Below are 12,157 nucleotides of genomic sequence, written 5' to 3'. Positions count from 1 at the left end.
CCTGCCTCCACCCGTGCTTCGGCACGCTCCCGTGAAGGGCTGGGGGTAAGTTACGGCTCGGGTCTGGGCTTTGGCCACACAAACACTCACTATTGACTGAACACGCAGTACTGGGTGTTGCCCGAATGCCGTTCCTCTGCGCTAGCAACCAGCGCTTGAAGATCAGATAAACATGTAAAAATAGTCTAAAAAGCAAGGATTAAACTATTTGCGTCCCTGTGAAGCGTGGCATCAAAAGTTACCAATACAATCCCTTACGTTCTAATGCAGAGCTAAGGAGTTGTTGGACAGGTTTAAAATAGGTGCTGGGGTACTGGCAAGAAAAAAGCAGAAATTTAAAAAGTTGGGGGGGGGGGAGGGGGGGGGGGAAATGAGCCCTGTAGAAATATTATGGATTTTCTCACTTCATTTCAATGGCTGAGCAATAATTTTCTTAGCGCAATTCTATTTGGTTGAGTTACAAAACTGCAACTTTGCCAGCAATTGCAGAAATGAGAATTCTTTAACCACTTTTTTTCCCTTAGAGCAAGAGGAACCACACAATGAAAAACGCAGAGAACATACTTGGCAACGGGAGACATACAAACCTATATTTTGGGGGTTGAGATTAAATGCTACAAGCCACTGTTTTAATTTACGGTCCGTCGCCCTAACTATAGGTCCATGTTATTAGAGGTGTTCAGGAGAATTAGCAAGTCTTTCCCCTCAGCTGTATGCAAGCACGCCACTTCAGAGAGCAATGCAGAACGCCTGCTCTCATTGCTAGAGGACTACAAGAAGATGATGAAGGGGAGACTACAAGGTTAATTAAATGCATTTTTCAACACAAAACTATCTCAAAACCAAGACAAATAAAAACCTTGGAGGGGTTGCCAACAGCGAAACCATTTCCAGTAAAGCTTTATCAGAGATAATTCAGCATATTTCCGTTATTTTATACTAAAATATATCAGTTCCTCCATAACATTTTCATAACATGAAAAATCAATTATGTTTACATATTTATTATAATCTACATATTTTCCATAGCAGCTTCTTCACACAATAAGATTAAATATATGCACCAAATAATCAATTAAGTCCAGTAAAAAGACTGGTTATAAGATTAAATAAGTGAATTTATTTACGGTACTGCAGATCTCGTATTGCCAACTATATAGCAACCAAATCCTACAAATCCTAAACAGAAGCATGACTGCTGATCAGGGTCCCTTCGGGGGGGGGGGGGGGGGGGGGGGGGGGGGGGGGTGTGTGGAATCAAAGAAAAAGCATCAGGGAGAAGAGGTTTGATCTCCCAACACACAGATTCATTAACAAACCTCCTTTATCCATCAAGGTTTTTCATAAACCCCTTTAATGAACACTTCATTTCAAACCAGGAACGTTCCCAAATCAACCAAATAATCACCCTTTATTTAAAATACAAGCCCCACAGTTTTACACGTATTAATTCCAAATGCTTCCTAATCCCAACGACAAGATGACTGATTAGAAGCCTTTGACTTTTTAGCACAAAGTTATTAGTCTGCAAATAAGCCTTCAAATCCATACAGACATTTTAGGCGCAACAGTGTGGTTTTGCACACTACACAGGCACAAGTCTCTACTCCCTCCAACAGGTACTTCACAGACACTATAAAAAGCAGTAAAAAATTGCGTCCGTCCCGCTAGACTTTGTTCCAGAAGAGAACCTGGAGACTATCTGACATTTGCGGGTAATGGCATACACCAAATCTGTTAGAAGCACTGTAAACTGAATGTGAACAGAGTTAATCAAGTTCTTGGAAGGATATTTCAGTGCCTCAGTTTGGACTTACTTGGTTATGATATAACAGATGGAAAAATCTGTAATTCGTTAATCGGCAATATCGAAGCCATTCCTGATGTCAGCTTTGTTGAGAGACGCAAACACAACAAGGATTCACATTGCATGTCTGGACAAAAATTTTTTCCCCCCCCAGATAATGGTAAATAATACTTGTTTCACTATTCATACATTCAACTCTTTACTATGAGGAGTTATGTCCAAAAATTTTGCACACAGATACATTTGCCTCAGGTATAACCATCATAATTTTAATTTCCAATTGACAGTTTAGATTATATCCTACTTACAGTGTAAAAATATTAATGCTATTAGAATAACTTTATCTAAATTACAATATAGACTTTTCAAACTGCTTATCATGTCTTTATAAAGACCTTTATGATGCCAGCCAAAATCAAAGTATTTACACCCAAAAGACTACTTTTAGGTGAACTCATGTTTGGTCACTTTTCAGATGACTGAACACTATAGTAAACAGCTGCTAGGACACTGTGCTCCCTTTTTACAAAGGGGGACTTGTTAGTCCCTTTAAAGCCACAAGAAACCTTACAAATCTTCCTCAGAGGGTAGTTTATTCATATTCTGTGCAAAAAGTGAACTGAACAATCTTTTTCTTTTTTTTTTTTTTTTTTTGACTTTGAGGAATTTGTGTGAAGCACAGTTTTCACAGCACAAATTATGCAGAAATAACTAGTATCTCAACCATGAGTTAAAAAGAATTACAGAACATGTATTTAGTAGTAAAGCAACCTGACGGCTTAAAGCTGCAATATTCTTCTCAGAGGGCAAAAGTGGTCAGTACTGTGCTTGGCCTACAGGGGAAACAGGCTTCCTGCAGAGTTTCCACCCAAGGCAAGCGTAACAATCTTTTTCCACTTACCAGCCAACAACAGACCTCCCCAGCGCTGCTGGGCACAGAAACTGTTCTACTGGTTCTGGTAAGTGTCCCGTATTTACTTACCTTGCAGTGAGAAAGGGAATTAAAGACAAACAAATCCCACAAAATTTAACCAAAGGAAGATGTACGGCAGGGAAGGAGAAACACTGCAGCTTCAACCCAAAACCAGTGTCGCAGTCTACCATCATAAGCTCTAGACATCATGCTGATACTCCCAGCCATAACGAGCAGGCTGTTTGAAGTCTGTTGCTTCCCCCACTCCCTTTTCCTTGACTGGGGGGGGGAGGGATGGTGGTGATGAGTTTAGCAGAGTCCATGGGGCAACATCCATCAATGAAAAGCGTATAGCAGCAGTAAGATGGTACAGATGCCAATAATGCCACCCAAGATGAAAGAATCTCGTCGTTTCCGAAGGTTGATCCTTTGAATCAGGCTGTTCACTGCTGGAAACCGATCTTTAAGGAGTCTGAGTCAAGGTCATATCAGCAAGCAGTATCTTCACCAACAAGCCCCAAATTCTGTATGTGGAAATCCCAATACTGCAAGAAATGCAGAACTACTCCCGAGATGGAAAAACCAGATGCACTAAAAAACCTGATGGACAGTCAGCAGGATTACAACTAACAGCAGTTAGTACTTCACTAATAACAGACAATCAGAGAAAAGAGAAAACAGAACAGCTTAGAGTTCACATTTACACAGAATTCATCACCTGATCGCCTAAATTACCAGCGTTTGATATACTTTAATCTCCAATATGAGGCTTAGTTACTTTTAATAATTGTGTTTAAATGAGAATGAAAAAAAAAATGGGACAGTTATATAAAACATCTGTGGAATTTATTTAATGGAATTCTGTTACTGGTGAAGGGAACAACCAAAGGCATTTGACTGAGAAAATCATGCACGTTGCATGACTACGCACTGTTCAGGTATAGCACGTAAGGAAGAACTCCTCCTACTGTAAACTTATAAAGATGTAAATCTATCTTTTAATGTACAAAATACAATTGCCAACAAGATAATAAGTTTCAGAGCTTCATGTCTTTGGAACCAAGAATCTTTTAAGGCCAAAGCTTATTGAATTTTTTTTGTTCTTGCCAGTTGCTAAAAACTGTAATGAAATTTATGGGTTACCAAGATACATCTCTTCAGGATGTAATCTGTCTAATCAAATGATGCTAATGATGTTCTTTGGGCCCTTATGACAGAAAGGAAGGAATAAGTGGGAAAATGACAAACACGCATGACTTGACAGTCCGGCACATTCTTTAGCCATGAGCACAGAATACGAGGAGAAACCAACCAACCAAAATCTTAACATCTACAAGACTGTGACAGACAAGAGGATACTCAGGTCATGAATACTCTTAGCTGTAAACCATAACAAGCAGCAATGTATGCCAAGCTTCAGCTCTGGACAGTCTTGAAAGCAAAAAGCAAGAAGTAAAATGAAATTATACTTTTACAAAAATGTATAGCAGGGAAGGCCATAAAATGCCGTTGCAGATCTCTACCTGAAAATTAAGCTACATTGATTTATATGCAGTATTCAAATTTGAGTAAAAACAACTTATTCACTCCATTCATCATTGAGATGCTTCAGTCAGATTATCAAGTGAGACTGGTTAAAAAATGGTCTGTCAGTCACTAATGACAATACCACTACAGGTTACACAGCCATTGACATCACAAGGCATTTTGATCCCCAAAAGACAGAGTGAAAAACTGTACTATACCTCTTCTTATGCACTGGCAACACAAATTTTTAGGAAAGGATACTAGCCAAGGTATTCATCTTGCTTTGTATGGACTTCAACATCCCTCTCTGCGAAGTCATATTTTCTTTAGTTGCCATGGCAATGCTGGAGAAAGAAAAAAAAAAAAGAGTGGATCAAGTTGTTGGTGCTAAGAATAATCTACAGCTAAAGCAAGAGGAAAGCAAGCAGACAACACTTCTTTAGAGAACAATGAATGAGGTGAAGCAATATGAATGAAACCACATTTCCTCCATTAATCTCTACCCTTTACACTTAAATGATTTCTCTTTTTATATAAGCCATTAACAATTGAAAACACTGCAATTTCTTGAAACAGGCAGGGGTTTGGCATATCTCCCCCAGCCCCAACAAAAAATGGTACTACGTTACAAGCAAACCTAAAGGTACTCTTCTGGCGTAAGTTTTAAATTTAGAAGTTTAACCACAGAAGCCCCATACTTACTTTCACTCTAAACAGCATATGAAACTTCTTGTCTGCCATCAGAATATGATGGTTACAGAAGCGTTAAGTAAATAAGAGCTGACTCACAATTAAAAATCAATTTGCAAAGCAAACGTGCTGGCTGAGAGGAGATGGAAGTGCTGTTTGAGACCCGACAGCTCACGGAGCTTTACACAGAAGGTTTCTGGACAATCAAGCTGGGACATACAGTCACCAGGTCTTTGAAGACATTTAAACCACAAGGCGTTGAGATCTACTTTGACTCAGGATTAACACTGTCCTCTGACTCCAGATAAGTGGGCAAAGCTTGGATTCTCCTGCATTAACGTCTCTTCCCAGCAAGCCCCACCTGACTGTTTTCCATAAGCTGGAGTTGAGGGAGCTGGTGTATAATGAAATCCTATCAAATGATGCTTCCATCACAGCACAGATAAAATACATTTTTGTGCTTTGGTCCTAATTAAGAATATCATTCATGGACATATAGGTTTTCATACTCTGTTTCTTTACTAATACATGGTCCAGCTGTATGTACTTTATCCAAATATAAGGACACAATACAGGTGAATATAAAACAGAATTTCCCATTTCAAATTTAATACATTCTGGAAGTTGGAAAAAAGCAACTGTGCTCTTAAAAATAAGACATTTAAATGAAGATTTTAAAGAACTACTCAGCTGACAGACATTTTTCTCTACCTTAAGTTTCTCTTCAGCTTGTAAAACAAAGAGTTATAGGATGGAAAATGAAAGGGTAGGCTACTACTTGTAGTCCCAGGTAGTATTTCATGTAGCTACTTCGAATGCAATAGCTTTGTCAAGACAAACTGCACAGACTAATTTACATCTAGAGAAACAGTATATAAAAGTTTAGGTTCTGGAGATACGGTGCTTAAGAAGGAACAGTATGACAATACTGCTCTCCTTGGCTGGCATGCATTTCAAAAATAAACAAAGTAGGACATAAATACAGCATGGCTGGATAATAACTCAGAAAATGACACCTATATTGCTGTTGACTATATCTATGTGAGTAACAACGATTAAAACAAATTCTTGGACAAGTTTGTGAGCCTTAAATATGGAGGGAAAGAGTTCTGGGAGAATGAAAGTTAAGTGGAACAACACAATACGACAGATATAAATATGAGAAAAGGGAACTAAAGCCATAATTTCAGAGGAGAACAAACAGATAAGAAAATGCAAAATGCTTCTTTTACCCAATACAGACATCCAAATTTTCAAGAGCATTTTATGCTTGCTCACGCTCAGTGTCTGTATACAAACGCGATACAAAAATCACACTGACGTGAGCATTATTTCTAAGGAGGGGCAGGTACAAAGCACCGAAACACACAGTGCAAGCCTAGTATTATTCTCAAGTTCTGCAATATAAATTGGACTCTGCATTTTACATAAAGCCTTAATATTTACTGCTGAACTCTCTGAATGCACTTGCGCAATACGTCTGGTTCTCAAGCACTGCTCTGTACTGAATTCACCTGCGTTTCAGGGCTCTGGGCTTATCTTTCTCTAACAGTTAAAATGTTGCAACACCATTTGTCCAGATACCAGTACTGAAGTACTTAGGTTGACCTGGCATTTCAGTACTGGAAGGTGATAAAAAAAAGGACCTTTATCCACCTTAGTGTATCTTTCCAAGTAAATCTGGTAGGAAAAGTCACACACACAAATTATATTTGTACACTTGCTAAACACAGAACTGGCATTCCCAACATTTTTATAACAAAGACCATTTCATACATTTTATTTCAAGTTTCTCTCTGAATAAAACAACACTTGGAATGAGCAGCTCTGCATCATCTGATGTACCACTGGCTTCCCTACTAGGACACTACAGCCAGCATCACAAGAATAGCTGGCAAAAACCAGCAGAGCCAAGCCTAACAATTGTCCTTCAAGACTTACAGCAAAAGGTCAGTATCGCAGTTCACAAACATCTTAAAGAAGAAAACAGCCTGGATCAATGATCCCTAGAGTATTTCTGGAGCAGAGTGTTCCTTTGGGCTCCCTCCCATTATATCTGCCTACTCCATCTCAAGTAGCCCTTGATACAGTATCTTCAGCCTTCCTATAATGTGCCAGGCAAACTTTAAGGAAAAAAAAAAAAAGGAAGGGAAAAAAAAAAAAAGAAAAGGAAAAAAATCTGCTACCACCTCTTCAGGTGGAGGCTGTCTTTTCCAGCTCTGGTTTTGCCCATAAAAACTAAGAGCTCACCAAGCCAAAGCCCAAGTGTTTTAAGTGGTATGATTTTGGTTTTAGCAGTAGCAGAATACCTTGGAAAGCAAGACAAGTTCATCACACAGACATATGTGAGAGACAGGTGACACAAGGACCAGCCTATGGCTCTCGTAGCTTTCAGGTCACAGAAAAGACTCTTCCGAAAGCTCTATAAAGCAAATTCTTTTAAATAGAACAACATGCATTGACAGGGCAGATCAATATATTACCTTAAGGTTACATTAGCATTCTGTAAACTTGGACATACATTAAGAAATTGGGAGTTTATCAGTCATAAAGAGAATACAAACAGTTTGATAACACATAGGCAAAACCCTAACATTTTCAATCAGCAGCTCTATAAGAACAGATTTAACATTTTAATACTAAGTCTTGAAGTATTAGATTTAAAAAAAAAAAAAAATATGGAAGTTTCAGGGCAGAACTAAGAAAAACCTTCAAGCATTTTTTATTTGCAGCCCGCTATTTAGCACTTTTTTCTTTTATACTTTCGAAGTGCCAAATCAGCACAAAGTGAAAATGAAACTCATGGTTAAGTGGAAGCAACAGGGCTTGCAGTCGCCTCCTTGGTGTTTATAAAGCGGTTGCCAGAAGCCATTAACCAATGCTCTTCGTTTCTGTAAAAAGATCAGAAGAAAGTCTACAAAGCTTCTCCTCTTAGACTGTGTAGTACTGCCACTCAGCACATTGTGTGTGCTTGTTCCTGTGGAAATACTAGCTCATCTAACCCATAAATGCAACTGATTTATTGGATTACACAGGAGAGTCTTTTCAGGACTAAAATGAAAAGAAAAGAAAGTGAAAATTAGATTGGAGGAGAAGAAGAAAAAGAATCACATCATTGCCTACCCCAACAGTGCATGAGTATACAAAGAAAAGCATCTAAGGGAAGGTGTTAACAGAAATTCTGAACAGAGGATAAACAGCTGTATACCAATATAGAAAAAGCAGTTACCATCAAGGGCTGAAAAAGGGACTACAAAATCAGAACAGTAAATACATCAAATCGTATCATACGTGAGAAGTGTCCTGGTTTTGGCTGGGATAGAGTTAATTTTCTTCCTAGCAGCTGGTACAGTGCTGTGTTTTGGATTTAGGATGAGAACAATGTTGATAACACCCCGATGTTTTAGTTGTTGCTGAGCAGTGCTGACACTAGTCAAGGAGTTTTCAGCTTCCCATGCTCCACCGACTGAGCAGGCTGGAGGTGCACAAGAAGCTGGGAGGGGGCACAGCCAGGACAGCTGACCCCAACTGGCCAAAGGGACATTCCATACCATGTGACGTCATGCTCAGTACATAAACTGGGGAAAGCCGGCCGGGGGGGGCCGCTGCTCGGGGACTGGCTGGGCATCGGTCGGCGGGTGGTGAGCAATTGCATCGTGCATCACTTGCTTTGTATATTATTCTTCTTCCTATTATTATTATTTTATTTTATTTCAATTATTAAACTGTTTTTATCTCAACCCATGAGTTTTCTCACTTCTACTCTTCCGATTCTCTCCCCCATCCCACCGGGGGGGGGGAGGAGACTGAGCGAGCAGCTGTGTGGTACTCAGTTGCCGACAAGAAGATACAGCATTTGAGAGATTATATGCATTTACAACTCAGCATACAGGTATTTTAGTTTTCCAAAGTAAAAAGCCACAAGCTTGCAAAAACATTACATTTGCTATTGAGAGCAGCAATCAGGAAGTTTTGAATTACTAGGAACCAAGTTGGTAAAAAAAAGATTTCCTAGCTGTACACAGGAAAGCTTGCTCAGTAACCTACAGCTTCTTATCTTACACCCCCACTCTGACTTGGTACGTGTCCAGATGAAGTTTTAATACAGCATTTCTCAAAGCACTCCTGAATTAAGCCACATGTTTTCATAAGATGCATCCAATGACTCATTAAGGCATCCATTAATTTACAGAGGTGAAAATACAAGATGATTGCCAGGATATAAAGTGTTCCTGAGACACTTCCAAAATGCCTTTGGAAATAATTATTACAGATCACCATGGAACACAAGGTTCCCGCTTTAACATCTGAGGAGTGAAACTGTCCATTCCATATAAAAAGGCAGGATGCAACTGTTTAAGTTTACATATTACAAGATTGGAACCTTCTTCATTTCTTTTACCCGGTATTTTGAAAAATTTAGCTCAATGGGCTAGGTTTTACTGAAGAGCTCTGAAGAAAAAAATAATTGTAGTGATTACCATTTTTAATATGATACGGTCTAGTAATAAAATGTAATTGTGATATCCATGAACAAGAGTTTAACTGGATTCTAGCTACCATTAACAAGTCAAAATTCAAGTAGAAAGCACTGTTCCTCATGTATAATTTGATCACTCAAAACATGAGCTGGTTTACCTAAGCCTTTATATCTCTAAATGAGACTATTAAATTTAAGCAGTACCAGGAAACACACAGCTCCTGGGGGCTAGTCCACTGATTGGTCTTGTACAGTCTCAAGTATTGCAGCTTCCTCATACCCTTCATCAGACAGTTGTGGTTTTGTACCCATCCCTAACATATGCTCACTGACATATTGTTGCCATTTCTCCACTGACAAATGCGTTTTTAAATAAATTAATCATATTCTTCCCATTCACAATATTGGCCCCATTTAGTTACTCAACACCGTAATCTCCCCAGATCAAGAATACGTTTTTCTTACGTTTTGAAACTTCTACACAACATTTATAATAAAAGATTAAATGCTTCTTACTGGAATCAAGATGACCCTGATTTAACGTTTCACTTGGAAACTAGCATGAACTATTCTCAGTGCTGCACTGGCTTGAACTACTACGGTTGGGCGTAAACCAAGTTTCTAAAATGAGATGGTATTCTGCTCTCTATATTTAATATTAAAGCACTGCTGAAGTACAACATTAAAGATTGCTGCACTACTGCAGAAATCTCTTCTAGGTAAGCCCGAGGTCACAGCCACAGAGCCCACCCATCTCTTCCACAAATCAGCAGGAGTATCTGAAATTCCTGTGCTTGCAGCCATATTTCCTCAAAATTTCACTTACATTTCTAGGTTGTCCTTGAATGTTCAGTAGCGCTACGGGTATGCAAGCAACCAAATTTCTCTTCAAAAGTAAAACAACTGATATTTTTACAGTTTGCAGTTTTTGCTGGCATGAAAAAGTAGAGAGTAATAAACATTTCCAGCCATTATCACAGTCAAACTAGTCTAACATTTAGAGATACACTTTTAATGCTGCTTGACTTGGAAGCAAAGTGTTTTTACCTAGACAAATGTTTAAGCTGTCGGGTATTTTCACCCCACAGAGCAGCCATATACATACAGCGTATTATCAAGCGAAACATACCAACAAGTCAACTTCTTGCTTCATCCATTGAGACAGCTCAGTCAAATCTACATTGATGAAGAACTAAAACAAAGCTCTAAAGGAACAAGATGTGTTTTTAAAAATCAAATAATTCATGTATTACTGGAACTTCTGCTTCATTTGGTACTCCATGAATCATACTGGCTCATTTAAATTCATGACAACATCTATGATTAAGGGAATGGCCTCTGTGACTCTGCATAGAAATGCAAGCTCTAGTTTTAAATTGGTAAAAATTCTGATTATATCACTTATTCTTTGCATATACATACATATATATTTGTATCTATAAATATACACGTGTGTGTATATATATGCATACGCGCACACACACTCTTTCAAATTACCTTAAAGATTATTGTGTGTTTTAATGAAGCCTAAGATGAAAACGAAAAGAACATTCCCCCAGAAATGCAAGTGATTTTGCCTAGACACTCTGGCAAGGCTCTTTCGAAAAGAGCCAAGACTCAAAATCTAATTCATGCCTTTCCATTCTGTAAAGTCAAGATTCAACGCAAGTGAATTTTTCCCTTTTATTAAATCCTAACTATTACCTAAAGAAATGCCCCAAATATATAAGGAGATGATTTTTTTTTTTTTAAATTAAATCTATGGTTTTGGTCTGGCTTCAGAGTGGAAGTGCAGTAGCCCAATTTGTTAATATATAAACACTGACAAATCAGCCTGAATCAGGCCTCAGAAACAGTTTTACAATAAAATCCTAAGAACTTGTCACACTGTACATGCAAAACTATAAAAAAACCTCAAACTGAGCCAACCTAAAAATATAAGTTGTTGGAAAACAAGAAATAAATCATTTGATATTTTGGAGAAGCGATAATGTTTGAAAATGAAAACCCAAGAACACCAAACATATCAAGCAAAATCTATGCTTATATTTAAATCTGGCCAAGAGAAGTGAACACTGTTCCAAAAGAACTGCAGTACAAAGTATCACATCCCACTCGTTTCTGGAAAGAAATATGCTGCAGTAAGAACCCATGTCACGTAATTCATTTTAAAATTGATTAAAAGTTTAGTACTAACAAAACATCTGGAACGACAGCCCTACTCATCACTTTAGTTACTGAATAATTTCAGCTTAGGTGCCCCTATATTCTCTTGCACCTATGTTTGCTCCCATGGAGGAACCATACGCAGGAAGAGTCAGGCTCTGCACTCCTTTGGTTCTCTTCCCCACAGAAAGTTAGAGCAAGGGTTCCACAATTAGTGCTGACTGTAGGGTCCCTGGCAATGGGCTCACCGGTACGCAGCTTGTCAACAAAAGCCTCTGCATGCACAGAAAAATGCTTTCCAGTGTTTAGACTCACCGTTTAACAACAACCCCTAAAAAAATAAAGAGTGATGTCTTAACTTCCTGAATTACACCCGAATAATGAGTAATGAACTACAGCAGATGTAAACCTTGAAGACAGAGCGGTATTAGTAGCCAGAGTAAGCTAATTACATCTCACTTAGCTCAAGGAATCTGCATTCAAACAGCTTCCTCTGCACAATTCCGTCTTTTACTTGGTTTACAATAGATACAGCAATTGATAATCAGAAGTTGGGTAAATTTCTATCTGGTAA

At 38.5% G+C, this 12,157-nt stretch overlaps 1 protein-coding gene across 2 annotated transcripts in view; it reads right to left on the bottom strand.

The window, feature by feature from the left end:
• Positions 1-1,337: 1,337 nt before the first annotated feature.
• The window catches only part of GOSR1 (golgi SNAP receptor complex member 1), a 33,373-nt gene continuing 22,553 nt past the window's right edge, over positions 1,338-12,157 (bottom strand). For both annotated transcript variants that reach the window (XM_076354305.1, XM_076354306.1), the window contains exons 8-9: positions 4,509-4,591; positions 1,338-3,181 (exon numbers count right to left, since the gene is read on the bottom strand). In XM_076354305.1, coding sequence (XP_076210420.1) covers positions 3,057-3,181; positions 4,509-4,591 — 208 coding nt within the window. In that variant the 3' untranslated portion in view covers positions 1,338-3,056. The remainder of the gene's footprint in view (positions 3,182-4,508; positions 4,592-12,157) is intronic.

Source organism: Aptenodytes patagonicus, chromosome 17 (assembly GCF_965638725.1).
Source record: "Aptenodytes patagonicus chromosome 17, bAptPat1.pri.cur, whole genome shotgun sequence".
Lineage (NCBI taxonomy): Eukaryota > Metazoa > Chordata > Aves > Sphenisciformes > Spheniscidae > Aptenodytes > Aptenodytes patagonicus.
This window is presented reverse-complemented; position numbering and strand designations above follow the sequence as displayed.